Source organism: Mytilus edulis, chromosome 6 (assembly GCF_963676685.1).
Source record: "Mytilus edulis chromosome 6, xbMytEdul2.2, whole genome shotgun sequence".
NCBI lineage: Eukaryota > Metazoa > Mollusca > Bivalvia > Mytilida > Mytilidae > Mytilus > Mytilus edulis.
In genome coordinates this window covers 61,410,237-61,436,428 of record NC_092349.1, presented here as the reverse complement: position 1 = coordinate 61,436,428, position 26,192 = coordinate 61,410,237, and the positions used below count along the sequence as shown (strand labels likewise).

General features: G+C 31.9%; 1 protein-coding gene across 1 annotated transcript; it reads right to left on the bottom strand.

Annotated features, from left to right (window-relative positions):
- Nucleotides 1–13,567: 13,567 nt before the first annotated feature.
- Nucleotides 13,568–23,288, bottom strand: LOC139528033 (lipase ZK262.3-like). The gene is made up of 2 exons (XM_071323817.1): nucleotides 23,150–23,288; nucleotides 13,568–16,044 (listed from the first exon to the last, which is right to left on the bottom strand). The coding sequence occupies exon 2, from the start codon at nucleotides 15,835–15,837 to the stop codon at nucleotides 14,767–14,769; it is 1,071 nt and encodes a 356-aa protein (XP_071179918.1). The 5' UTR covers nucleotides 15,838–16,044; nucleotides 23,150–23,288; the 3' UTR covers nucleotides 13,568–14,766.
- Between the last annotated feature and the right edge of the window lie 2,904 nt (nucleotides 23,289–26,192).

Sequence of the window (26,192 nt, the reverse complement as noted above, 5' to 3'; positions counted from 1 at the left end):
GATTAACATTACTGTGGGTGGCAATATTTATTCACTTTATTTTAGATGTAGGGTCGATTGAAACATTAGCAAACAACATATAATCAAGATATTATTGTGACATCTCGGTTTCGTGTGCAGTCTTGTCATGTTGTCTACAGACTTGAACTATTCCTGGCTTTACATTTGTCTAAACCATTGTAAACCTTTAAGCTAACCGTATACAATAAACTCATCATGGATACAAGGCTAAACACATGTGTACACCACACGCGCGTTTCGTCTACCAAAGATTTATCAGTGCCGCTCCAATATTTTACAGATGAATTTAGGATAGTGTTTCAACATGCTCTTCAACTTTCTATTTGTTTGGCTTTATAAATATTATGATATGAGCGTCACTGATGCGTCTTATGTAGACGAAACGTTTATGAAATCTCAACCCTCCCCTTATACCTCTAGCCAATGTAGAAAAGTAAACGCATAACAATACGCACATTCAAATTCAGTTCAAGAGAAGTAATGTTTTGTATGTTTGTGAATATATGATTTCGTGGTTTTGCGAAAGTCTGCATACAGGCATATATAAAATTTGTCATTCGTTGCACATTTAATTTCGTGGTTCACATTTACCCAAGAAATCCACTAAACATATATTCACAAACATACAAAACATTACTTCTCTTGAACTGAATTTGAATGTGCGTATTGTTATGCGTTTACTTTTCTACATTGGCTAGAGGTATAAGGGGAGGGTTGAGATTTCATAAACATGTTTAACCCCGCCGCAAATGACCAAAATATGGTACGGCATGTTTGATACATATAGGGGCAAACTTGATTCGTGTTCATTTATTCAGTGTAGAGTTCTTTGAATTTATGCTTCCCTTTTTTTATTCAATAATGAACCAGTGTATTATATCATTCCATATATAACGACAAACATACATTTTTTTGTACTATTTAACAAATTAGTATTTATTAAAGCTAATCAAAGATAATTTTGTGTCTTCATACTGTAGATTCATTATTATTCATTGGATACCAAGTTTAGTGGATTTCTTGGGTAAATGTGAACCACGAAATTAAATGTGCAACGAATGACAAATTTTATATATGCCTGTATGCAGACTTTCGCAAAACCACGAAATCATATATTCACAAACATACAAAACATTACTTCTCTTGAACTGAATTTGAATGTGCGTATTGTTATGCGTTTACTTTTCTACATTGGCTAGAGGTATAAGGGGAGGGTTGAGATTTCATAAACATGTTTAACCCCGCCGCAATTTTGCGCCTGTCCCAAGTCAGGAGCCTCTGGCCTTTGTTAGTCTTGTATGATTTTTTATTTTAGTTTCTTGTGTATAATTCGGAGTTAAGTATGACGTCCATTATCACTGTACTAGTATACAAATTTTTAGGGGCCAGCTGAAGGACACCTACGGGTGCGGGAATTCTCGCTACATTGAAGACCCATTGGTGGCCTTCGGATGTTGTCTGCTCTATGGTCGGGTTGTTGTTGCTTTGACACATTCCCCATTTCCTTTCTCAATTTTAAGTTTACCTTAATCCACAGAAATGGGTAAATAAACGAATCAACAGTAAAGCTCATCAGTAAACGAGAAGTGTCCAAGTTTTTTAAATATGATTACCAGTAATATTTTAAAGATTGCAAAGAGATGGTAAAGGTAAGTTGCATAGGCCTGAAATAGTTATCAAAGGAACCAGGATTATAACGCGCGTTTCGTCTACATCAGACGCATCAGTGACGCTCATATCATAATATTTATAAAGCCAAACAAATAGAAAGTTGAAGAGCATGTTGAAACACTATCCTAAATTCATCTGTAAAATTGAATGAAATGCCTATTACAAAATTTGATAAGAGATAGCTCTATTCCACTAAATGGAAACCAATGTAAGTAAAGAGCTAAAAGTAATAGAAATTGCTTAAATATAATCATCCTTTTGTTATTAAATAGGAAAACATACAACCTTTAGCCGTAATCTACGAAATGCGAATATATGGAGGTTGACAGTTATAGAATTTATGTTTATTGAAACTACAAGCCTTAACTGTACACATATGCCAGTTTCAGTGTTAAGGTGGATCATGGCGATATATCTCCGGAGATAGAATTAAGTATTTTTTTACATTTGCTAAAATGAAGATTTTTATGCCCCACCTACGATAGTAGATGGGCATTATGTTTTCTGGTCTGTGCGTCCGTTCGTCCGTCTGTCTGTCTGTTCGTCCGTCTGTCCCGCTTCAGGTTTAAGTTTTTGGTCAAGGTAGTTTTGGATGAAGTTGAAGTCCAATCAACTTGAAACTTATTACACATGTTCCTTATGATAAGAGCTTTCTAATTTTAAAGCCAAATTAAACTTTTGACCCCAATTTCATGGTCCACTGAACATAGAAAATGACAGTGCATGTTTCAGGTTAAAGTTTTTGGTCAAGGTAGTTTTTGATGAAGTTGAAATTCAATCAACTTGAAACTTAGTACACATGTTCTCTATGATATTATCTTTCTAATTTTAATGCCTAATTTTATTTTTTATCCAATTTCATGGCCCATTGAACATGGAAAATAATAGTGCGAGTGGGGCACCCGTGTACTTTGGACACATTCTTGTTTCATGTCTTTTTCAAAACCAAAAATCAAAAGTATGGGTCACTGTGCCTTTTTTCAAGCTAGAAGTTTTCCAAAATTGTCCAATTTTGCATAGAATATTCAATAAACCAACACTTTTTTTGTAAATAAAAGAATCTACAAGAGGGAAAATTGAATGAAAAAAAGGTTTTTAAAAATGAAAAAAAATGGTGTTATCGATCTTGTTGTCTTGCTACAAGTAAAAATGAAAATTTGTCTATCGTTCCAGCAAAGAAGTAGACCGATTTTGTAGTGAACAACATTATTAGTAAGCTAATTTCTATTCGGATCAATATCTCGTAGACGTTACTATAGAATTTAAAACTTGGTTTCATGTAATGAAAATTTCTTGTTCAAAAACAATTTCGATAATTCAAAGGTAGATTTAAAAAATGCTTTTTTTTTTTAATAAATCACATTTCTGGTTTTTCATTTGTTGAACTAAAAAGTTTGGCTTACCTTACTTACAAGGGAAAGAATTGTACACCTATGAGCACATCGGACAATTTATATTTTTTTGTTAATAAATCGTTTATAAGTGCCCTCGATGGAAGTCAACAATTCAGACTTTGGTAATAAGATCCAATAAAACAAAAAGTGAAGTACTTTTTTTTTAACATATGCCATTTCTCGGAAAATCTATTGTTTGCATTAATGACCTCCTAGATAGTAATCTTTCTGAATGTATTTGCTGGATGTCATCATGTTTCTTTCTGTTGTCTTACTAACTTATTCACGTTAGTGTACATCAAAGTTTTTAGAAAGTAAAGAGTTAGATTTTAATCCATTAAAGTCCATCAAATATTTTGATCAATGTTTTCTTTAACCAGTTTTGTCATTGTTACAAATACTTTGAGCTAGTTTTCTTGGTAGTGACATTTCTCTTAATTATAAACAAAGGTTTGTTTGATCGTCCCTCTGGTATCTTTCGCTCGTCTTTGTACTTGTGTAAGCATTTATATCCTATTTATCGCTAAAGAATGTAGGACAGGTGGACGCACGAGATATCATGTTCACTCTATCACTCATATAATATATATACTTATATTATGCTAGATCACAAGATTATATTCCATTCCTGTTCATTTATAATATTTCTTGTTTTATGATTTGTCGTTCTTATTCAAAACTAACTTCTCAAAAAATTAGCGCTAAATTTTAGTAGCATAAGATAGTACAGGAGATTAGGTAGTTGTTATGCCATGTTTTCGGAAACTGAGAGGCCGTGGCATGGGTTCAATAGAAAACACAATATCAGAGTTGCTAATTAAGGAAAGACAAATATAGATACCTTACCTTCAATTAATAATTTATTAAAAAGTTCAAATAGGAAGTCAAATTATAAAGTGGGTCTCATTTCGGGTCTAAGCGTTACGCAGGATTGCCGATTTTTTGTAAGCGTGACACGTGAAAGTAAAATTATTGTGCCGTGAAAACGGGAAATGAAGTCTTGCGGGATACGGGAAATTATCAAAAAATGAGAATTGTTTACGTACATAGTGTAAGCGGGATACGGGAATCTGACAAAACAGTAAGCAGGATCCGGGGTCAGAACTCCCCAATGAGACCCCCTATCAATGTTAAGAGATATTAAGAGAGGTGGAAGATACCAATGCGATAAACATACTCATTGAAATATAAATCTAACTGTAATGTCATGGCCAAAAAAAAAAAAGATCATAATTAAGACAAACAACAGTTTACTAAACACATTATAAAAGACTAAGAGCTGAGCAATAGCAACACAACCTTAAACTGGGGTTGACATCAGGTGCTGTGGAAGAGAATGCAGACTCTGCTTCACATTCGACAGCCGTCGTGTTGCTCGAATTAGTACAAATTTAAAGATAAGACTTATTATGTACAGTAGGTCACATTCGCAGAAAATGTATAAAGCACATATTCTGAATAATATTAATGTAACATAAACAAAAAGTTCTAATCAATGTTTTGTAAAAAAGGGGCGAAAAATATCAAAGGGATACTCAAACTCTACAGGAGAAAAACAAACAGACAATGTCGTGACAAAATACCAAAATAGACAAGAGGACAAACAAGTAGTACAAAGAACACAACATAGAAAACTAATGAATGAGAAACGCGAACCCCAACAAAAACCGGGGATAATCTCAAGTGCAGATCCTGCTTCAGATATGGCACTCCTTGACATGTGTCTATTTTTGTTTGTCAGCTGGATCCACGTTAAAATGAGGTATCGTTTTGGTCGTAAGGAAAAAACAAACTTGAAAAAACGTGCAGTATAACATAATTAAGGACCGCTAAGTGTGTCATCGTCTGAGGACCATTAAAAGTGGAATCGTCTATAAAAATAATATTTTGAGGCACTATCTAATAACAGCTTTTATCCTAATGTGGTCGAATGTGTCATTTTTGTTTATAAGTACTTACACCTAATATAATGGCATCATGAATCGATATATTTAATATAATCTCATTCCCTTTCCAAATAGTATTGAATATTAATTTTGTACAATTTTGTTTTTGTTCCGCTCGTCTTCATCAGAAATATGTTGTTATTACGAGTAGTTCAGTCTGTCAGAAGCTTGTCACATATCATCATTTGTTACTGGATAGTAATTTACACTTGTAATGTGTAATTTCACTAAAATGATAAAAAAAATGTTTTTTTTTTCAATGTGTCACTCACCTTGGTCTATGTGTGCCCAACCATGGACGATTCCGGCAATATTGGATTATTTTCAGATTTTGTATATTTTATCTTTTTTTAAGTTACTAAAATGTATTGTATTAGTATTTATACCAATTGTAATTTTTAAAATTAATATCATAGGCAAAATGTAAAAACCGATTAAAAGGTAGATTGAAAAGAGCAATAAATCCCATAATGACTCGGCTGACGATTTCAGCCATGCTGACTTACGTAAAATATTGTATTGAATGAGATACAAATAGAGAAATGTCATAAAGGTATAATGTACGTCACTACGTATATACATGTAGCAATCATAGCATTGTAGAATAAATGATAAAGTTTGTTCAATTATATCATTGGAATCTATTTCCTTTTCAAATGCTGGCGGAGATTTATTACACCGAAGGTATCACCAGCCCAGTCGTCAGTACTCTTGTGTTGACTTGAGTTAGCATTGATATGTTCATAGTTATAAATTAACTGTAAAAGGGGCACTAGCTACGAGATATATAAAAAAACCTAAAGTATGATTTTTGTGTTCAATCATCATTATCATTGATGAAAGTGAAATAGTGAAATACAAATTTGCTTTTATCAGCTAAAATGGTTCAATTAATTTTGTCAAATTAAGCTAATAAATATTGATGATGAATTATTCACTTGCAAGTGAATAATTCGACCTAATTAAATCCGTATTCATGTGAACTCCAATTTAACCCTGTAGAAAGAGATAGAATAACGCATGCACTGTCCGTGTACGGTTATTTAAAGGAAAAGAATTTCAACATTGAAAGTGAAACAAAGGTAAATAATTTGATTGACTGATTCGATCCACAAAACATTATTCTTATAAAGGTAAAAACGACGATAAACATAAATTTTTAATCTATAATTTAAAATTTAACAAACCTATAAATATCCAATTGCACGAGTTGCTTAATCTATCCAATTGCACGAGTTGCTTAATCTATTTATATATATGTTTATGTTTTATTACATCGCTTATATGGTAATAGGAGGTCAAATCGATAGTTAATTACATGGCGTCTTTGCCAAAATTCACACGAAAGGAAGCTACATCTTATTGAGACCATGTCCTGTAAATTGTTTATTTTATACTTTTGATAGGTTGGAAAGCTTGTTGTGAATAAAATATGACAATTTGAGCAAATGAGTAAACAGATATTTGGCAGCTAGTGCTCCTTTCACAAAATGTAGATTTTTTGAAATACTAAGGCTTTTCTACCTCAGGAATAGATTACCTTAGCTGTATTTGGCTTAATGAATTTTTGGTCCTCTATACTCTTCAATTTCGTACTTTTTTTTTAGCCTTTTAACATTTTATGTACAAACGAAACGCGCGTCTGGCAGTAAATATAAAATTTCAATCTTGGTATCTATGATGAGTTTATTTATATCATGTTCATTTTTTGTAATATAGCTGTATATATTTATACGATGCACACGCAGACATCGTTTTACCACCGCAATTTGGGATTAACCTTTAAAACTACGGGGAATGTGTAGCGTTTATCAATTTGGATGCCTAACCCAGAAAGATCAAACAAAAATAGATCGTGGTTTCTTAAGCCTCGGTCACACCTTTCCGGATAGCACGAACGGACGTCTAACGGATGAAAATAAAAGTTGTCCGTTGACAGAATTGGTATCATTTGGGAGTCCGTTGATGTACTGACCAAATAAAATGGACGCGTAACAAATGCATAACGGGCACACACCGGATATGCAACGTACGAGAAACGGAAACGTACCGGACAGAACGGATGTCTAACGTACATCCAACAGACGTGTACCGCATAAAACGGACACCTTACGGAAGCGTACCGGATAAAACGGATGAACAAGATATACGGAAAAATTAAAGGCGACGATGATAATATATGTAAATCGCATAAATATTCAGAATGTTTCTGTGTAACTGGTTTTGGTTTATTCTTCAAAATGTCGCCAAAGGGCAGTGTCTGGCCTGACTAGAGTTTCCCGATTTGCTACCGTACCAACCGTAGTACGAATTGGGAGCCGTCATTTAACTTTTGGAAATAATTGATGTATACATTTAATATCAACGTATACGTATGTTTTATGAATCATATACAGAACTATTTCGAGAATTTTTAGTTGTAATTTGGTACTTATTTCATGTGGTTACTTCTTGTATTCATAGTAATGATGTGATTTCCGAGTATTATCACTTAATACTAATATTCGTAATACAATGCAATGCTCCTAATTGTACTAACTCACCGAATATCTTCTAGTATATGTCTGCTCTGGCAATATTACTTGCGTTATATTCCCGCCAATACGCCAACTCTCGTTACCTGGTAACTATCCGAGATCTTATCCTGTGTTAGGTAGTTATCAACGGATCATTCCGGGAACCGGACTACGCGCTATATCTAACTACCGTACTGTCTACATAGTAATGTCACGTTTATTATACTATATTACACAACACTCCCCCCAACTTTGAAAGGAGTGAGTTTACTTCCTATTTGAATATTCACTATATTCCTTTAGTCCACCCCGTCTGGTCGCACCACGGGGATAAGATTTTTTTAATCTCCAAATATAATGAATATATATTTTCCAATGTTGATCGACATATTAACAACACACGTATATATATATTTTCAAAATTCACAATTGCTCCGTTGTCGCTTTGCGGATTCACTTTGAAAATAGCATATCATTCCTCGATATATATATTTAATACACATATTAACAAACATTAAAAATAAAACTTTCATTTGAGCTTCCGCATTGGTTTAAACTTTTACTTTATTTTTTTATTTTTATCACGAAATATGCAGTATAATTTAAATGTGAAGGAAACTGTTGAGTTCTTGACGGTCCTAATATATGGATATATATAAGAAAAAAAATAAAAATGATAAGATTCTTCCTGCAGCCATCACAACATATAAAATGAACAAATAAACAAATAAAGTTATAAAGATGACAATGAAAATCTATCTGACAAAGATGTCAAGTTTAAAAGTATTGTGTTTATATTCCAAATGGTCACACATCATTTTGTAAAAAACATAACAAAAATTAATAAATGTCAAAGATGGCATCTTATATATTCTAATATCTCAGAAGGCATTCAAGATTAGACTAACTCTAGGGGCTGATATCGGAGATTTTAATTTTGGGTAAAAAAATTGCGAATTAGAAATTTGATTTTTTTAAAGTTCTTAATTTTCACTTTCAGAAATAACTATAATTTAACACATGTTCGATGTCACTTAATATTTCATATTTTGTTTTGCTTTCATTTTGTACATTGCTGTAAATCTTAAACATAAACCATTCAACTAGCTGTTCATTTGCTTTGTACTCAAAGACATTTTCGAGATGTAATAACAATCATTTGAGGCAGTATATGTCAATACCTTCTTAAGACCCTGAACAACTATCAAAAATTATAATTATCCCCCCCCCCAAAAAAAACTACCGTAAAATGTAAAATTTAACTTAAGTAACTTGCTACGTTTATTACGTACAGTTACAAAAAAATCAAAAATTGAAAGAGTGCAAGCATACTTTTTATTGTTAAACATCATTTAAAAATTGCAGTACAATATATTAAAACTGTTGTTTTTTTTACTTTTATTTAAAAGAGAAAGTAGATTCCCTTAATAAAACAAAAATGGTAAATCTTAAGTTTGAACCAAGGAGGTGGATGTTATTTCTTTCTTTCTAATAAGTATAATATTTGAAATTAAGGAAATGTCTGAAGTATTTTCTGAAGAAGTAGTCGTTGTATGTTTCAAACCGGTTTAAAGTAAAATTAGTTACACAGTGATAACTTAATTGTTTATGAGATCTGCTTTCACAAGGAAGTTTATGAATAAAAAGGTAGTGTAAAAGTCCACAAACTAACTTAAGGGAAAACTAAGCAGTTTCTAGATTTATCTAAATCTCAGTCATGCTCTGGTTTTCTTTCTTCAAGTGACGAGGATTGGTAACAGTGCTGAAGGTTGAAGTACAATCAAATGATATACCATGACTATTGTTTAAAAAAAACGAAAAACATTAAGGCTGGTTCCACAGAATGAATTTTCACTATGGACAGCGTTAAGTACGATATGTATTGCCCACATAAATATGATTTTGTATAATGCAAAACATAGAAAAGTCACTTAATGTTAGGAGCATCTAAGTTATCTTTTAATCTTGCAGAAAATACAAGTTTATTCAAAACCAATAATTTTCATGCTCACATTTTGCGATCACTGAAAACGTATGAACAATTGCTGACAATTTTTCAGAAGAACAAGGTCTTTTCATATATGCTGATCTAAACTAACAAAGAATATAAGAATTCACAAACCAATTTGTGGCACTGATCAAGTAAGAACCTGCCTATGGAGACACAATTTGATTTGATGCATGCCTGCAAATACATCAAATGAAAGGACAACAACTGTCATATTTCTGACTTAATACAGATATTTTCTAATGTAGAAAATGGTTGGTTAAAGCTGATTTTATAGCTAACTAAACCTGTCATTAATATGACAGTCGCATTTCATTGACTACAATATCGCAAACCGTATTTATAATTATAGGGGACCCAAGGGAGTTGTCTTTTTAACATTTGTTAAAGTCCGAATCCAGAATGATATTCAATTAATCGTTTCAGAATCTAAAGCATTCTCGGTAAAAAGAAAAAGAACGACAAACGTTCTGATCGCTTTTAAACGGGATAAACAATAGAAATTCAAAAAAGACTTGACGTTATTTTCATATTGGTGTACGAGCGATGAAATTACGCATTATTCTCTAGATTTTGAAAAGGCGAATTGTAGATCTACTTCCGGAATCTAAAAAAAATGATTCACAGTAGTCGATATTTGTTTAAAACGTAACGATATTTAACCTCTTATTGTATCATGTCTATTGTCTGTTTCGTTTCATAAAGGATCGTTTGAAGTCAGTCTCCTATGACTAAAGGAAAAAGTCTGAAAGATGAAGTGCACAGCTGGTTACAGGTAACATGGACTTTTTATTGTTCGAATTCAAGTAGGATGTAACCATTTTCATATATTCTTAGAAGATTATATTACTACTGTATTGTCTACTCCATATTTCTTAGCAGTTACATACTATTCACCATCATTTAGCATTTGGATATCTTAGTTAATACGTAACTAATTCATCATGGTTGTAAAGGAGAACGGCTGGCATCGACTCTACTAAATGTGTTCTATAGTCATTATGAATTGTGTTACCTATATACACTGTTTCTATGTTGTGACTCGCTAGTGTTTTTGCGGTCTTAAATCCTAAGATATCAGAATGGTCGACTGAACTGAAAATTTACCATTTGTGTTCTATTGTAGATTGTTCGCTACTGAGTGTGAATATTTAGGCAGTTGATATATGATAAACTGTAGTTGATTATCCTGCTGACGCACTCGGTTTTTCTCAAAACATTGAAAACTGATAGTTTGGGATTAACTGAGAACATAACGAAAAAAAAAAAGAAACTTGACAGTACATAGTTACTAAAAAAGCCAGGAAGCTTCAACAAGGTAAGCCAGTCATGTTGCTCATTCTATACACATTTAATGATGGGTCTAATTTCGAGAATGCGGATGGGATTGACGTTACAATAATTCTAACTCGATATTAGTTTATAGGGACTTTCCCTCCAGCAGCTTGAAAATTTAGGGTCTTTAATGTACTTTGTGAAGATGTTGTTTATTTGTTATTCATCTATCACATTTTTCTCTGTGTACCATTTGTGAATTTCTGTGTTGATGACTGGTTAATACAAACACAACATTTAAGAGTGCTAAAACATTTGCACTGTTTATACCAATGTGTATCGTTATGATCATGATTGTGTTCAACAATATTTAGTTTTGTGTCAAAAGCCACATGTGGAGCAGGATCTTCTCACCCCTCCGAAGCACTGAGATTACATGAGTTTTTGGTTCGTGTTGCTTACTACTTAGTTTTCTATGTTATGTCATTTGTACTTTTGTTTGTCTGTTTGTCTTTTTCATTTTTAGCCATGGCGTTGTCAGTTTATTTTCGATTTATGAGTTTGACTGTACCTCTGATATCTTTCGTTCCTCTTTTGTATTGGGTTATTTGAGTGCTGAACAATTTGTGCCCCATTAATGTCTATACTTCCGATTTCATAAAGCTGTCAGTGTACATCACTGATTTGGCTATACTTTTTGGACCTTTTGGATTAAAGCTCTTCATCTTTTATATAAGCTTTGGATTTCAAATATTTTGGCCACGAGCATCACTGAAGAGACATTTATTGTCGAAATGCGCATCTGGTGCAACAAAATTGGTACCGTTAATTTTATTACTACCACTGGGTCGATGCCTCTGCTGGTGGACTATTAGTCCCCGAGAGTATCACCAGCCCAGTAGCCAGTACTTCGGTACTGGCATGAAAATACGGATTTTTTGTGTTATTAAAAGTTGCTGTTACAAAATGATGGAAATTATTATAAATTAAGGAATGTATCTCCCTCATGCAAAGCTCTGATTCCTTTCACGGATTTGGCTATACTTTTTGGACCTTTTGGATTATAGCTCTTCATCTTTTATATAAGCTTTGGATTTCAAATATTTTGGCCACGAGCATCACTGAAGAGACATTTATTGTCGAAATGCGCATCTGGTGCAACAAAATTGGTACCGTTAATTTTATTATAAGCAACACGACGGGTGCCAAATGTGGAGCAGGATCTACTTATCCTTCCGGAGCACCAGATATCACCCCCAGTTTTAAGTTGGGTTCGTGTTGCTTAGTCTTTAGTTTTCTATGTTGTGTCTTCTGTACTCTTTCTTATTTGACTGTTTGTCTTTCATTTGAAGCCATGGCGTTGTCAGTTTATTTTTAATCTACGAGTTTGACTGTCCCTCTGGTATCTTTCGTCCCTTTTTTATACTAAACTTGTAGCCAGACAAACTCCAATAAAACAAACATATAGTTTGACTATGCTATGGTGTACTTAAATGGTAAACTATTGTGTCTTCCATACTTGCATCATAAGACCTTTGATACATTGGACTTCACTTGTAAATTCCATGAAGTCATATAGTCCATTCGTATTTGAATATCGATAGATTATCACGTTTTCAGTACTAAAGAAAGTTATTCAACAAAAGGGCTCCAAACACACCACCATACATAAAGTGTTATTCTAATTGTAGCGCGCTTGGTGGATACTACTGCAATATGGTGGACTTTCAGTTACAGAGAGTAGAGTCAACTAAAATATTGAAAAGTATTTTCCGAAGTGCGATACCTTTTATTGTTGTCGAGAATATCCTTGTTGTATCTCGTGCGTTATTATGTACATAAACCCGGCAATCAGTTTTCTTTTTTAATTATTTTGTAATTTTGATGCCTTTCATAGCTGACTATGCGCTATAGTTTTTGTTCATTGTTGAAAACCGAACGAGGACGTTTAGTTATACATTTTTGTGTCATTTGGGTTCTTCAGGAGAGCTGTCTCATATGCAATTACATGTTTACCTGATCTTCTTATTTTCAAATTTGTACTATTTCATATCATAATTTTGTAAAATGTCGCGTAAGACAAAATTGACAATAGATATATATGGCTAGTTGTTTTATGCCCTGTTCGGTATTATGCATGTTAATACCTCGTATATCTAGTTAATACACATATTTTGCTTTCAAAAGACCAACTAGCTTTATCAAGCGTGCATCTATCCAGGTGAAATCGGATGTAGATGATAAGAAACTTTTGCAGCTCAACGTATATGTTGCACTTAGCTGACTTGAAAATAAGAAAATTTTGCAGCTCAATGACTATATTGCACTTGAAAATATGAAATTTTGCAGCTCAATGTATATGTTGCACTTGGATTTAGCTGCCTTGAAAATACACAATTGGTAGTTGAAGTAAGCAACGTCCATTGGCCAATATTACAGGATAAAAAGGACGATGCTTTGTTTTAAATTATTCTTTATCTTTCCTGTATATTTTCTCGTCTTTTTCGTTAAGACCATCAGGTTCTAAAGTGTGGAGTTGGTGGATCCAAAAGTTTTCTCTTCTCCGTTCAACGAAACATCCTTTTATCATCTACATCCAATTTCACCTGGATAGATGCACGCTTGATAAAGCTAGTTGGTCTAGCGATATATTGCGTTTATTTTTGTAAATATTTTAAACATTCTTATATTTACATACTAAATAGTGTGTAAAAATTACATTGTTAGGCTTTGTTGGACAAAGAGCCAAAAAAAAATTCCCGACATGACAAAATGTGAAACAATTTCAATATAAGAAAACAAGAAAGGCCAGCCCTATGATAAACCAACAAACGAAGAATAGTATATGAATTACAGAATCCAACACCAAGAATTTTTAAATATCAGGCTTCTATACATGAAGACAAGCACATATAGAATATGGCGACGTTAATAATTCTACCTGTCTTGGAAAATGATGAAGGAGCACAAGAGCACAAACTGGGAAACACTATATTGAAATGACATGACTTATCAGATTGACTGGAATGGTTCTAAGGAAAATGACCCCTCACCCTAAAGGAAAAGAAGAATCAAGAATAAAAACCAAAAAGGCAGAAGGTTTTGATTTAAGAGTAACGATTTACATTAAGAAATGTAACATAGATTCAACTCATGTCTTTGTATGAAAATGAAGGAAAAAAAACACTAATGTAAAAATATTGAAAAAAATATGGTATGAATGCTAATAAGACAAGGGTCCACTTGAAACGAGTCGGTTAATCTAACTGTATAAGCTACAAAAAATCTTAGACATGATAGAATTTTAAATATTTAAGAAAGAAAAAAGAATCTGACCAAATTTATGTAAAAAAGAATTATAAAATAAAATTAACAGAACATACGACATCCATTAATTAACAAACTCATAATTTTTGACAGAAACATGAAGGTTCTGGCGGGGTTGTTAGTAGTATCGCAACCCTCTTTCTAATCTGGGAAAATGGTGGAACAGCACACATAAAGATGAAACTATAAAATAAGTCGACATTGATTGATCTATCAGTTTGGCATTTAGTTAAAACCAACGACCGTAGCATAATATGCTGATTTGCCTCGGTACTAAGTAAATATTGGCACATTAATTTCATGTAGTGTTGGTTTAGATAGTATCATGAATTTAAATTGTGTGCTGATGAAGAATTACTCCAATATTGGTTAGATTCACAGTTTGTTCTATCAAATCGTTAATAACAGACAATGCAATGATAACCATTGTTTCGTTTGAACCTTAAAATATATTAAAAAAAACAAATCTATTCCAAGAATTTCATTCCTGGTGTAGTTTATATTAAGTCGTCACTATTATCTGATTCTAAAAAAACAAAATGATACATGTAGTTAAATACAACAGGGGTATATATACAACAATCAGATACACACATATGATTAAATGTTTAGTTGAACAACACACATGTTAGCAAAATCAATAGCATTGCAGTTTGATTATATCCAGTACGTAGCATGGCCCTGCTGTGAGTTTGTAGCATGGCCCTGTTGATTGGATTTCGGTGTCTGCTGCATGTAGTGTAATCGAAATTATTCTGCATTTCGGATTCAATTGATCTCCTCTTACGACCATTAAAGGTGTGGCAGTAAGTTCCTACTGGGATCCCAAAATAAATTTTATGGTCGTTCGTAATGTTCCCATTTAAAGAAATAGAACGTCCACAGCTAAAATTATCTGAACCAGGGCAAACAATATAGTCAGTGTCGGTAGGAAGCATACGATCATTTGTATAGAAAACTTCACTTCGGTGATGAAATGGCCCGCTAGGAAGCCCTGTACTTAATGGAAGGTTTGGAACTTGATCTGCACCATGTACAACTCTCCAACTATTGTTAACAAGTTTATTATGTTCAAGTGCATATTCACGATCTCCGACTCTTGGCATACCAAAAGTATACAATGCGGATTTATCTTTCGGTACTATTCCTTCATATAAAAGCCTAGCACTTGCTAATGACGCTATGGCTCCCCCTAGTGAATGACCAGTTACCAAAAAATTATAATCTGGATAAGTTGACATTTGAGCTTGCACACTTTCTTCCACACATTCATACAGTGTGTCATGAGCTTGTTTGAAATAATTTTGCACTTCACCCTTACCAATATCGGACTGTACCTTAAATTTTAACAAAACTGAAAGAGCTTCGTCCGTTAACTGTGTAAAGTCAGTAGTACCGCGATATGCCAAAACAATTGTCTTTTTCTTTTTGGAAATCATTAATACAGCTACATGTGAACATTCATCAATAGTACCTTCACATTGACCATCAATCCACTCAACAATTTCAAAGTCATCCATTCTATGTGAGTCCAAGCAATTCACTGCTCTATTTATATCGTCCGCATATGGAATAGATGACAATTTCAATAGTTCATAAGCATATTGAGGAATGTATTCTCCGACGACATCTGGTTTAGAACAGTTTGCAACTTTTTTTACGACTTGGTCGCATTGCATGGGTTAAAAGGGGCAACCGACCCTGTTGCGTGGCATTGGCCATCTAATTCACACCATTTACAGTTTGAACACCAAGATGGCTGCTGGACGCAGAATCCACATCCAGAACTAGAATGTGCACTGCATGAGAGCCATCCATTAACATATACATTTTGAAACAGTATGAATGTGAAGACATATACAAATTCCATATTTCGTAATTTATCCCTGAAAAAAAGCAATTACTGATATTTACTTTGTAAATCCGTTTAATATATCTCTCTCCTTTGTAAGTCTAACCAATGTCTCTTTAAGTGTAAACCTAGTTCGTCCGTATTACCAATGTTTAACTAACGGGCGGAGCTTACGTTTGAATTTGCATGAGGACAGTCTATTTGAAGATGTGTGTGATAAGGATGATTACCGTTATAATTATTACTGATTTCTAATCACCTATCAGTGTCATCAGAGGAATTTACAAAACAATGACTGGACACTTCATTGATGAATTTATCCTAAAACACCTATCTATTGATGGACTGGGTCATTGTAAGAGGATCGGTTAAGCACGCACCTAGTCAAGTGAAATAAATCGTGTAATATGTAAGTTCCAAAATTGGTTCCCTTCTCTGACGTTAGATTTGATGAAAGTTCTAGTTTAATATTTGGCTTAAATGGCTGAGTTTACATTTCAAAATTTATCTTTCGAAAGAGTACAGTCTGTGCATCTAGAAAAGTTTTAAGGAATAGCATGCCCGAAATGAAAAGAATTCAAATATGTATGCTATCTTTCAGAAAAAAAACCAAACTTATTTGATTTTGCTGTGGACCTTTTCTTGAACTTAAATATAATGGAATAAACAAACAGTTAAGTTTCACTTTAAATGGTCCACTCAGGTACACAGTTTAAGTCACAAATGTTACGGACCTCTTGTTACAGTTTTTTTGAAACAGTTCACGTCTATAATTAAATGACCTTCTCACGCTTCTTTCCCATCTGTGTTTATTTTTGGCCCCTTCTGGAGAAATTGAAAGCACAAAACACAAAAAAAAAATATTTCTAAAAGATAAAATGTATTAGATTTTTTTTAGCTGTACTCAGATTTTATTTTTAGGTGAAAATGTAGCCATTTAAACAAGGGGTCCACACGAACCTTAACTAAGTAAGCACAACAGGCATATTACCATAAAACACCGACCAAGTTCGAATTATGGTGGCGTCACTTTTATAGTTCTCTAGGTAAGTTCCAATAAAACGGTATTATCAAGCGGGAGCATTATCTGTGTAATTGACACATTTTGACCTTTTAAACATTTTCGATTCGAGCGTCACTGATGAGTCTTTTGTAGACGAAACGTGCGTCTGACGTAAATATAAAATTTTATTCCTGGTATCTATGAGTGTATTTACTAATAAAGTCATTCATCAGAATGAAATTTCAACGTAAAGTTATCTCATTAAAATAATTAATCGTCTCTAAATAATTGCAACAGTAGTATACCGCTGTTTGAAAGTCATAAATCGATTGAAAGAAAACAAATCCGGGTTACAAACTTAAACTGAGATAAACTATAAAAGGAAAAAACTAACAAAAAATCAAAAAAACAAAACGACAATACAACACACAGATACAAATTATAAGATAATAACTGCCATTTTCCTGACTAGTTACAGGACGTCTAAATTAATATGAACTGTCTACTCAGATGTACTTCTAACGTAGAATATCTTTACTAATGAGCTTCGTGTATATGCGTTTTTGTGTTACTTTGTTACAACCACTTGTTGGTTTTACAATTCAACGTATTATATCTGTTGTTTTTCACACATCAATTGTCAATATAATGGAGGTTTTTTCGACTGTCATACAAGTGATAGGTTTAGCTAGCTATAAAACTAGGGTTAATTCAGGATTTTCTGAAAAAAGCAAGTAGCAAGTCAGGTATATGACCATTGTTATCCATTCATTTCATGTTTATGGGCTTTTGATTTGTATTTCGATTATGGACTTTTCGTTTAGATTTTATGTACACAGGGATTAAGACAGTAAGCAAATGACTTTACATATTTTGCAATATGAAACACATTAAGATTGTACCAAACACCTTAAAACTAAGCTATTTGCGGAAGTTTAGTCAGTTATCCTGAGTAAGAATTTTTGATTAAGATAAATATAAGGCTTGTAAAATAGAAATGATGTTACTGTTTCTGTCATTAACCTTTCTGAACGATTTAGAACGATACGAAAATTTTATAGAAAGGTTATACATATAAATAATGATTTATAGTAAAAAATATTTAGAATATAAAAACATACAATATATATAACAGTGAATTCATATTCTTACTAGCAGAGTCATTATAGTGCTAACAGATCACTATAAAGATAGAAATAGAAAGATGAGATTTCATTCCAAATTCATAACCAAAAAAAAAACGTCTTCTAGAAGTGTTATTGCTTCTATAAAAATAAAAGAGCTTTTCAGTTTGAAAATAAATTACTTTTCAAAACATTAGTTTATATTGATAGGGTATTCATAAAGCAATCAAAAGAACAAAAAAAAACGTATATATGTCAACGTGCTTGATTTCTAGATATTAGCCATTGACATTTTGGTGGGAAAATGTTATCTCTTGAATTCTCCTAGCTTTATCATTGTTAAGTTTAATTCTCAAAAAACTATTCAAAAATAATTAAAATTTTATAAGACTTTTACAGATGGATTATCATTAAACAGGTAAAAGATTTATGAACAGTTAAATCGGGGTCATTTAAGGCATTCAAATGGATCAAACCAGAGGATTCTCAAAATATAAAGAAAATCTCAAAACATGACACGCGAACTTCCTTAACATAATGAGACCGTGAAAGGACACACTTTTACATTCAGGTTGAACATTTTTGTGTTTATTTTTATAAAGGATGAACTGTATTATTTGTATTTATTAGCAGATAACAATTTTAATTTGTAATAACAAACTAATAAAAAACTTGAAGCTTAAATTAAGAAGAGTCCACCAGAATATAATGTCAAATATGGCCGAGTTCAAACCACAAAATTCACTCTTAATGCAGACAAAGCTCTGCATCGACAAAAAAAGATTTAAACCCATGACATGTTTCAGAAAGAAACCATCCTTGTTTTGGTATTTGCATATTTGTATGCTCCAATAGAACATTCTAAAGTAGAATTCTTTTGTTTGAATTGTCCAACTATGATTTTTTACAAGTGAATTTATTGAAACTCCTTTTATAGTAATGTATTTTATTTCGTTTGAAATAGGTTTTCCCCGTTTGCTATTTGTAGTTATTATTTATAGATGGAACAAGTATAACTAGTTCAGATACTGGTTTTGTAACAGTATGTATTATTTATAAATTTGATGTTAGGTGCCGGAGGCACAAGGAAAGTTTTGGCGGTTTTTATGAGTGAGGGTTAATGGTACTATATAAAGTTTGGCATTTAAATGTATTAGTATCGAAGGTGCTCGCAGTTACGTCGAATTGAAGTTGGTCACATAGGTATATGTTCAGTTACTGCTACGTTTATTGTACGTAGAGGCGTTGGAGGTGTTAGCCGAGGAAAAAGAAACAATGCGAAAGAGGAACAATGTTATATGTCATGTATTTATATATTGTTTCAATCGAAGAAATATGGACAATAAAGTAAAATAAAATATTGTATCGCAAGAGAAAATAAGATGTTACTGCGAGCAACTAATCCTATATCTGTTGTTTGTCTTGTTTATAGGTGTAATACCACCATTGATTTTCCCCTATTAGTCTTTGTTAAATTTGCACTTTTCAAAAAAATATGCAGAATTTATCTTTGTTTCAAATAAAGAAATACTTGGCAGGAGTAAGGTTTTATCCTGTCCAGTACTATAGAAAATAAATTCACATAACATTTCATTGCATATAAGAAAATAACCATCATTGGAAGTTAACCAATCAAATGTCTCCCCTCATTTTATCTGTGTACTAGGTTTAGTCACCATGTAACCTCAAGATTACAAAATTTTCTATAGAAATCCCAAATAAAAAATAATGGTGTTTTGAAATACACAAGACATATGTTTATGACACAGAAATGGTTTTACTGCAATAAAATGTAGGATTAATTACCTACAACTGTCAAATTCAAAGGAATATTTTTTCGACCTACTTTCGTATACAACCGGATGTGACGAACCATGATTTGGTGGTATTACACATAAAGCCTATTGCATTTAGAGATTAAATACTTTAAATTTGGACGAGCTGGGCAAAGGAAAATTTAAACGATAAAATTACATACCAAAATCAACATTTTCACTTCAGACGAATTTAACTTTAAAATATCTTTTTGATGCTAGGTCTTAAAACATTTGTTAGTTTCACAATTTGGTATGTAGTATACTTATATTTTTAGCTGTAAACACAACACATTCGTAAATGCCTTCTCATGAACCTTAACGACCATAAGAATAAATATTGTATTGATCAAAACAAAAAACTAAAATAGAATGTAAACTTTCATTTCAGTTTGTTCAGTACACTTGCACAATATTAAAAATAGAAGTAGTGCAAACATATTGTATTTAGTTACAAAAACTTTAAAATTGTATTATAAGTCGCATAATGGAAATACCGGAGTTAAACACAAGAAAATGTTTTATTTTACAAAGGTCTTAATATTTTATAAGTGTTACTTGGCAGATAACAAGTTTAATTTGCAAAAACAGACAAACTTATAAAAAACTGGAAGCTTAAGTTAAGAAGAGTCCACTAGAATATATTGTCAAATACGGGCCAAGTTCAAACCACAAAATGCACTCAAAATGTAGACAAATTTTGCATCTGCAAATAATGTTTCAGAAAGAAAACATCCCTGTATTGAGCATATTTTATGCTCCAACAGAAGAATCTAAAGTAGACTGGCGGTGTTCAAATTGTTCAACTTTAATTTTATACAAGTAATGTTTTTGAAACTCCTTTTATAGTAACGATAGCATAACATATCAAAGTCAACATTTGTACTAAAGAAGAATTAAACTCTAAAAGTTTTATTTGATGCTAGGACTCAAAACATTTTTTAGTTTTAACACAACACAATTGTCAAGGCCTTCACATGAACTGTAACGACCATTAGAATAAATATTGTATTGAACAAAAGAAAAAACTAAAGTAAAATGTAAACTTTCAATTCAGTTTGTTTAGTACACTTGCACAATATTATAAATAGAAGTAGTGCAAAAAGTTTAAAATCGTATTGTTAATTGCAAAATGGAAATACCGAGGTTATACAAAAGAAATTGTTTAAACCAATTGTATCATGGGTATGGTCTTTAAAGATTTAAAAAAAAGTGTTATGCAACAGGTACTTAAAAAGGACTAGTTTGATATCTATTTACAAGTTCATTGCCAATTATTACACATATTTTCTATAAATGACATTTTCGTTATTTTCTCAAGGACGCTATTTAAAACCCCTGTTTTAGTCAAAAAGATATCAATAAATTACCCAATTATTTATCAGATATTTCCTGACAAGATATTTAATTTTATGTTTTTTTCTGGATAAAAAGTTTTTTGTTTTATTTTCTGTTTATGTATTATAAACCGAAATATGAGTAAATGAAATCAAATCGATACAAGGGAATGTAATAATGCAATGCAATGGTCTCGTTTTAAAGTTCGACTTTGAGTCAAGACATCAATGAGAGTTCAAACTTAGATCAATGAAACGCCAAACTGTTTACTTACAAACCCCCGTTTTGCCTCACGTATTAGTTCAATTGGTTAAAGAATATAGAAGATGACTCGATAAGCGTTTCTACATAATCGTTGCTTACAATTTAATAATACAGTAAAACATTCGTCACGTCTAATTAGTCATAATAACCTTCCATTATTACCCAACTGAACAAAGAAATAACACGACGGGTGCCGTATACGGTGCAAGAAATGCTTACCCTTCCGGAGCACCTGATTTCACTCTCGGTTTTTAGTGGAGTTCGTGTCATTTCTTAATTATTATTCATAACTGTTGATGTAAATGTCCTTTGGTTTTGTGAGTCTTTGTTCACTTTTTGGTTTTGATTGTTATTGTCTTAAAAGTAAGTTTGATAGCCATAACGGAAAAATTCATCTTTTAAGAGATGCAGTTAACTCCTCACTTTCAATATTGCTAAGTATTGTCTGGTGTCTATTCAACTAATAAGATTTTCTTTCATCTGATTTCTGACTCTATTGAAAGCAGACTTGTTTCCTATAAACTCGAAATTAATAATCTTAAGAATTCGTTTTCAAGACCTTGTGTTAATACTCGCCAGTATTATTTCAAATCGTTAAAAGCTGTCCCTCTCCAATATATGAAACCAGAACATGCATCAGCGCATTTCCAATAAGGACACTCTTTAATAAAAAAAAATATCACCAAATCAAGTTGATAAGATTTTTAAATTTAATTTGCGTAGCAAGTTTATTGCAAGTTTTACATGTTTTAATCTGTGTTGCTTATCAATAACTCATGTTTTTTCACATAACTTCTCTTATCCAGCTGTATTCTCCTACGGATAGCATGTTCTAAAACGATGAACAATCAACAGAAAAATAGATTGAGGTAAGTACTCGCAAAACAACATTTGAGACCAATTTACACAAGGCCCGATAGCAAATAGCTTCAGAACTAATTTTTTATGAGGACAATAAAAGCATAATCGCACTGACTACAACATTTACTTATGAATTTCAAATTTAAACATGTTAAATGTATCCTACCTAAAATATAAAACATTGTTATTATATAATTCTTAGTATAAGGAAGGTAGGTTATGTTTTGTCACTGCATATCCTACTGGTAATAATATGTAAAAGTAAGAGAAGAATTTAAAACATAAAAATGGAAGGAAGGATCACCAGAAGCTTTTGACAAATATGACCGTGTATGCATCACAAAATTCTCTCGAAATGCGGATTTGTTTTTGTAATTTGTCCAGTATCTATTTGACACATGTTACAATATTTATTTTAATATTTTCTGCAGGAATGCCAATCTAATTTTAGTAGCTGCCTGTCAACGTGGTTTGAAATTATCTATTTTTCTGAAATATTTATCAATAGCTCATTGTGAACCTTAACGACCGTAGTAGCCAAAAGTGTCAGAAGAAATTTAGCATCGAATACGGTAAATATTTATAACAGCGAGTTGCTAATTTTGTTGCAATAAGAAACTTTAAGAGTTCAGTCATATTATGTAACGTTTATATAACCTTGAAATGTGTGTACAAATTAAAACGATGTAATAAAATATTAATCATCAAACAAAAAATAAATTAAGCTATACTCACTTAAAACAATAAATTGGGTTTCTATAAACTTTGAATGTCTTCCATTCTAATACAAGTCATATTTTTGATTATTGAAATACCTCAATGGTTTTCCCCGAGGACGATATCGGTGTAAGTTAAAGATTGATTTAAAGTAAAAATAGAAACCAATGAATAACACAATAAGTCAGCAGGTGTTCTATGACACATAATATAATGTTTTTTTATTGGATCAAATTTAATACATAATATTTGGTTGTGTTTTCCTTTTTTTCTTGCTGTTGGATGATCAACAGTATTTAACTTTATCATTCTATATGACAAATACATTTATAAAGATATATACATTTATATATATAGGTATTTGTTGTAAAGAGTATAAGCGAAGTTTCTTACCACAAAAAATATATAATATAAAATTTGATACAATTCTATCATATTCATGGAGCATAAAAAACATGATAAGGACCAAGTTATCACGAAAGAATGAGAACTACAAGTAAAATACGATATGAATTTGTAAAGCAAATGTGCACAAAAAAAATTATTCTTACATAGAGAATGATAAAACAATATCTTTCATCTTGGAGAACAATTATATATTTACAAATTTGTTCTTCCGTTAAACAACAATATACTCAGAAAAACTCGATTGAATCTGGATTTTTCATCTATACTAAACAAGTAAATCTCTTTGTAGTACCTGTATATAAAGTGGGCAACTGTCTATGCATGGTTGCAGGAAGTGGTTGTTGGTGTAAGTATCCAAAGGACTTATCTGTTCACCATCTGTTGACTTATTGCCATAATCTGTAAGGGAACTAGTAATCAATTGTAGTAATGCATTGAAATCTGTCAACTTGGATCGTTATAATTGTATTAAAAATAACGATATAAAATTGCCTGCTGCTTCCAATGAGTTCACTTGCATTTATCAATTAGATTCTTCCAATAATAGTATAACCTTATAGACAAAAAATCATACCCAGTACAAATATAGGAGAATTATAGTTAAACGTTGTGAAAAATAACCACTCAAAACTTATGATTGCTAGAATATGTTGCCCTCTTCATTATATGCATTTGCAGTCGAGTGGTTTAAAACATCAGGATCTATTGAAGCTGATAGTTAATGCGTCTAACTTTTCATAAGTGATAATATCATGCAAATGCAGATGTAGGGAAAGTTATATAAATAATTTCTCACGTGTTCATTAATCCGTTAATTTAACCGGCGAGCCGAATTTAAAGTTTTATGGTTTGCAAAATCCATGTCAATGAACATTAAATACTACTATTTCCTATATTTCATGACAATCTAACAGTCGACACCATTCGGAAAAAGTAAACGTTAATCCAGAAAAGTACCATAAACTAGTGAGAGGAGGTGAGCAGCAGGGAATATGTTTCTATTTAAAGTTACAAATAACAGCCTTTGGTTTACAGTTAAACAGTGACATATTATAGTTGTAATATATATTTGACAATAAATGAAAAAAAAGAACAAGAGTAGGGAAAATGCTAAATCCATTTTTATGAGATTTTAACATGTGTAAACTTCTTTAATTTTACTGTATTTGTTCAATAACTGTGTCTGTTATTTCTTTGGATAAACAACGATCCTCGTAACTACTATTTGAAGCAAAACAGAAATATGTTTTTTTTATATTACAGCGAGGTAAAATTTTGTTCTGGTAACTAATAAGATCAGTAGTTTATAAAATGAAAATAGCGTAAATGCATTAATTTTCTCCTGCAAAATAAGTAATCAGATTAACATGTTAAGTGAAGAACTGCATCATTAGTCATACAAGTTAATTACGCAGTATTTTAGTTACTTTCTGGTATTGTATTTGTTTATTTTTTATATTGTTGGAATAAAATTACGGTATGTTCTATTGCTGCGATTTATACATTTTTAATTTGAGGTTGAATAAAGCAACAACCAATCAATCAATCGTTACATTTTAAGACGGACTTTCCTTGTCCTTATTTTATGAACCGTTTTGAAGTATATTGATATTGAAAAGAGTGAGAATTGATATATCAAATTACAGGATGAAGACATCTGTATTCAATGCGGTTGTTATGGATCAGAATCCCTAAAATTGTGGTTATCTTTTGTTAATTTCTACGTTTCCTTTTCAATTGACATGTTTAAGGATCATAATCTGATGCAATATGTTGGTATCTTTTAAATTGGAGCAACATATTTAAATTACCATTGATATGGTAATAACTATAAATTACTCGATAACAAAATCTTGAGTTGTTCAAGTACTAAGTATTTCTACCAAATATATATATAAACAATGTTACCTGAATGTCGGAATTGTAAGTCGTCAAAGCTCTCACCTTCGTAATTTAGTTTAACTGCCTTTTAATTTAAATATTGAATAAACGTTCCCATTATGTGGTTACCCAATTAAATCTTTTTTTGCAATAAATGCAATCAAATCCCTAAAAGGTAATGACTAGATAACTAAATCGACCAAGGTTTATCACTACCTTTCATAGTTCTAACAAAATAGTACATGGAAGTGATGATTGATTAGATCATATCCACTCAAAGAAGCAATGTATTCAAGATATGATACACCTCGATATTCAAGTTACACTTTGATGTTTATAGGAATTTCCCTACAAACCTGAGAATTTATCAAAATTTATCATGAGCAATGCATGATGTATGAATCTGTGATGACATTAGGATCAAATACAAATGAACAAGCACTATCAAAGAAAGATAACTCCAAATCACATTTATAATTGCCCAGCTAAATATACTTCCATGCTTCATCTAATTTATTGTTGACGATAAAATTGTTGACATCAAGATGTATTGATTCTTTATTTTTGTTCAATTAGTCGTCCTATCTTTTATTAAAGGGACACTAGCTGTCATATTCATGTTCACCGATTTGACTCTCGTATTTGATTTATAACAATATAAACATTAATACAAATTATAAAAAAGGTACAAATAAACAACGTACATGACATTGGATCAATAAAATATCTCTTCATTCGTGTGTTGTCTAGTCAAGACGCCATCTAATTAACT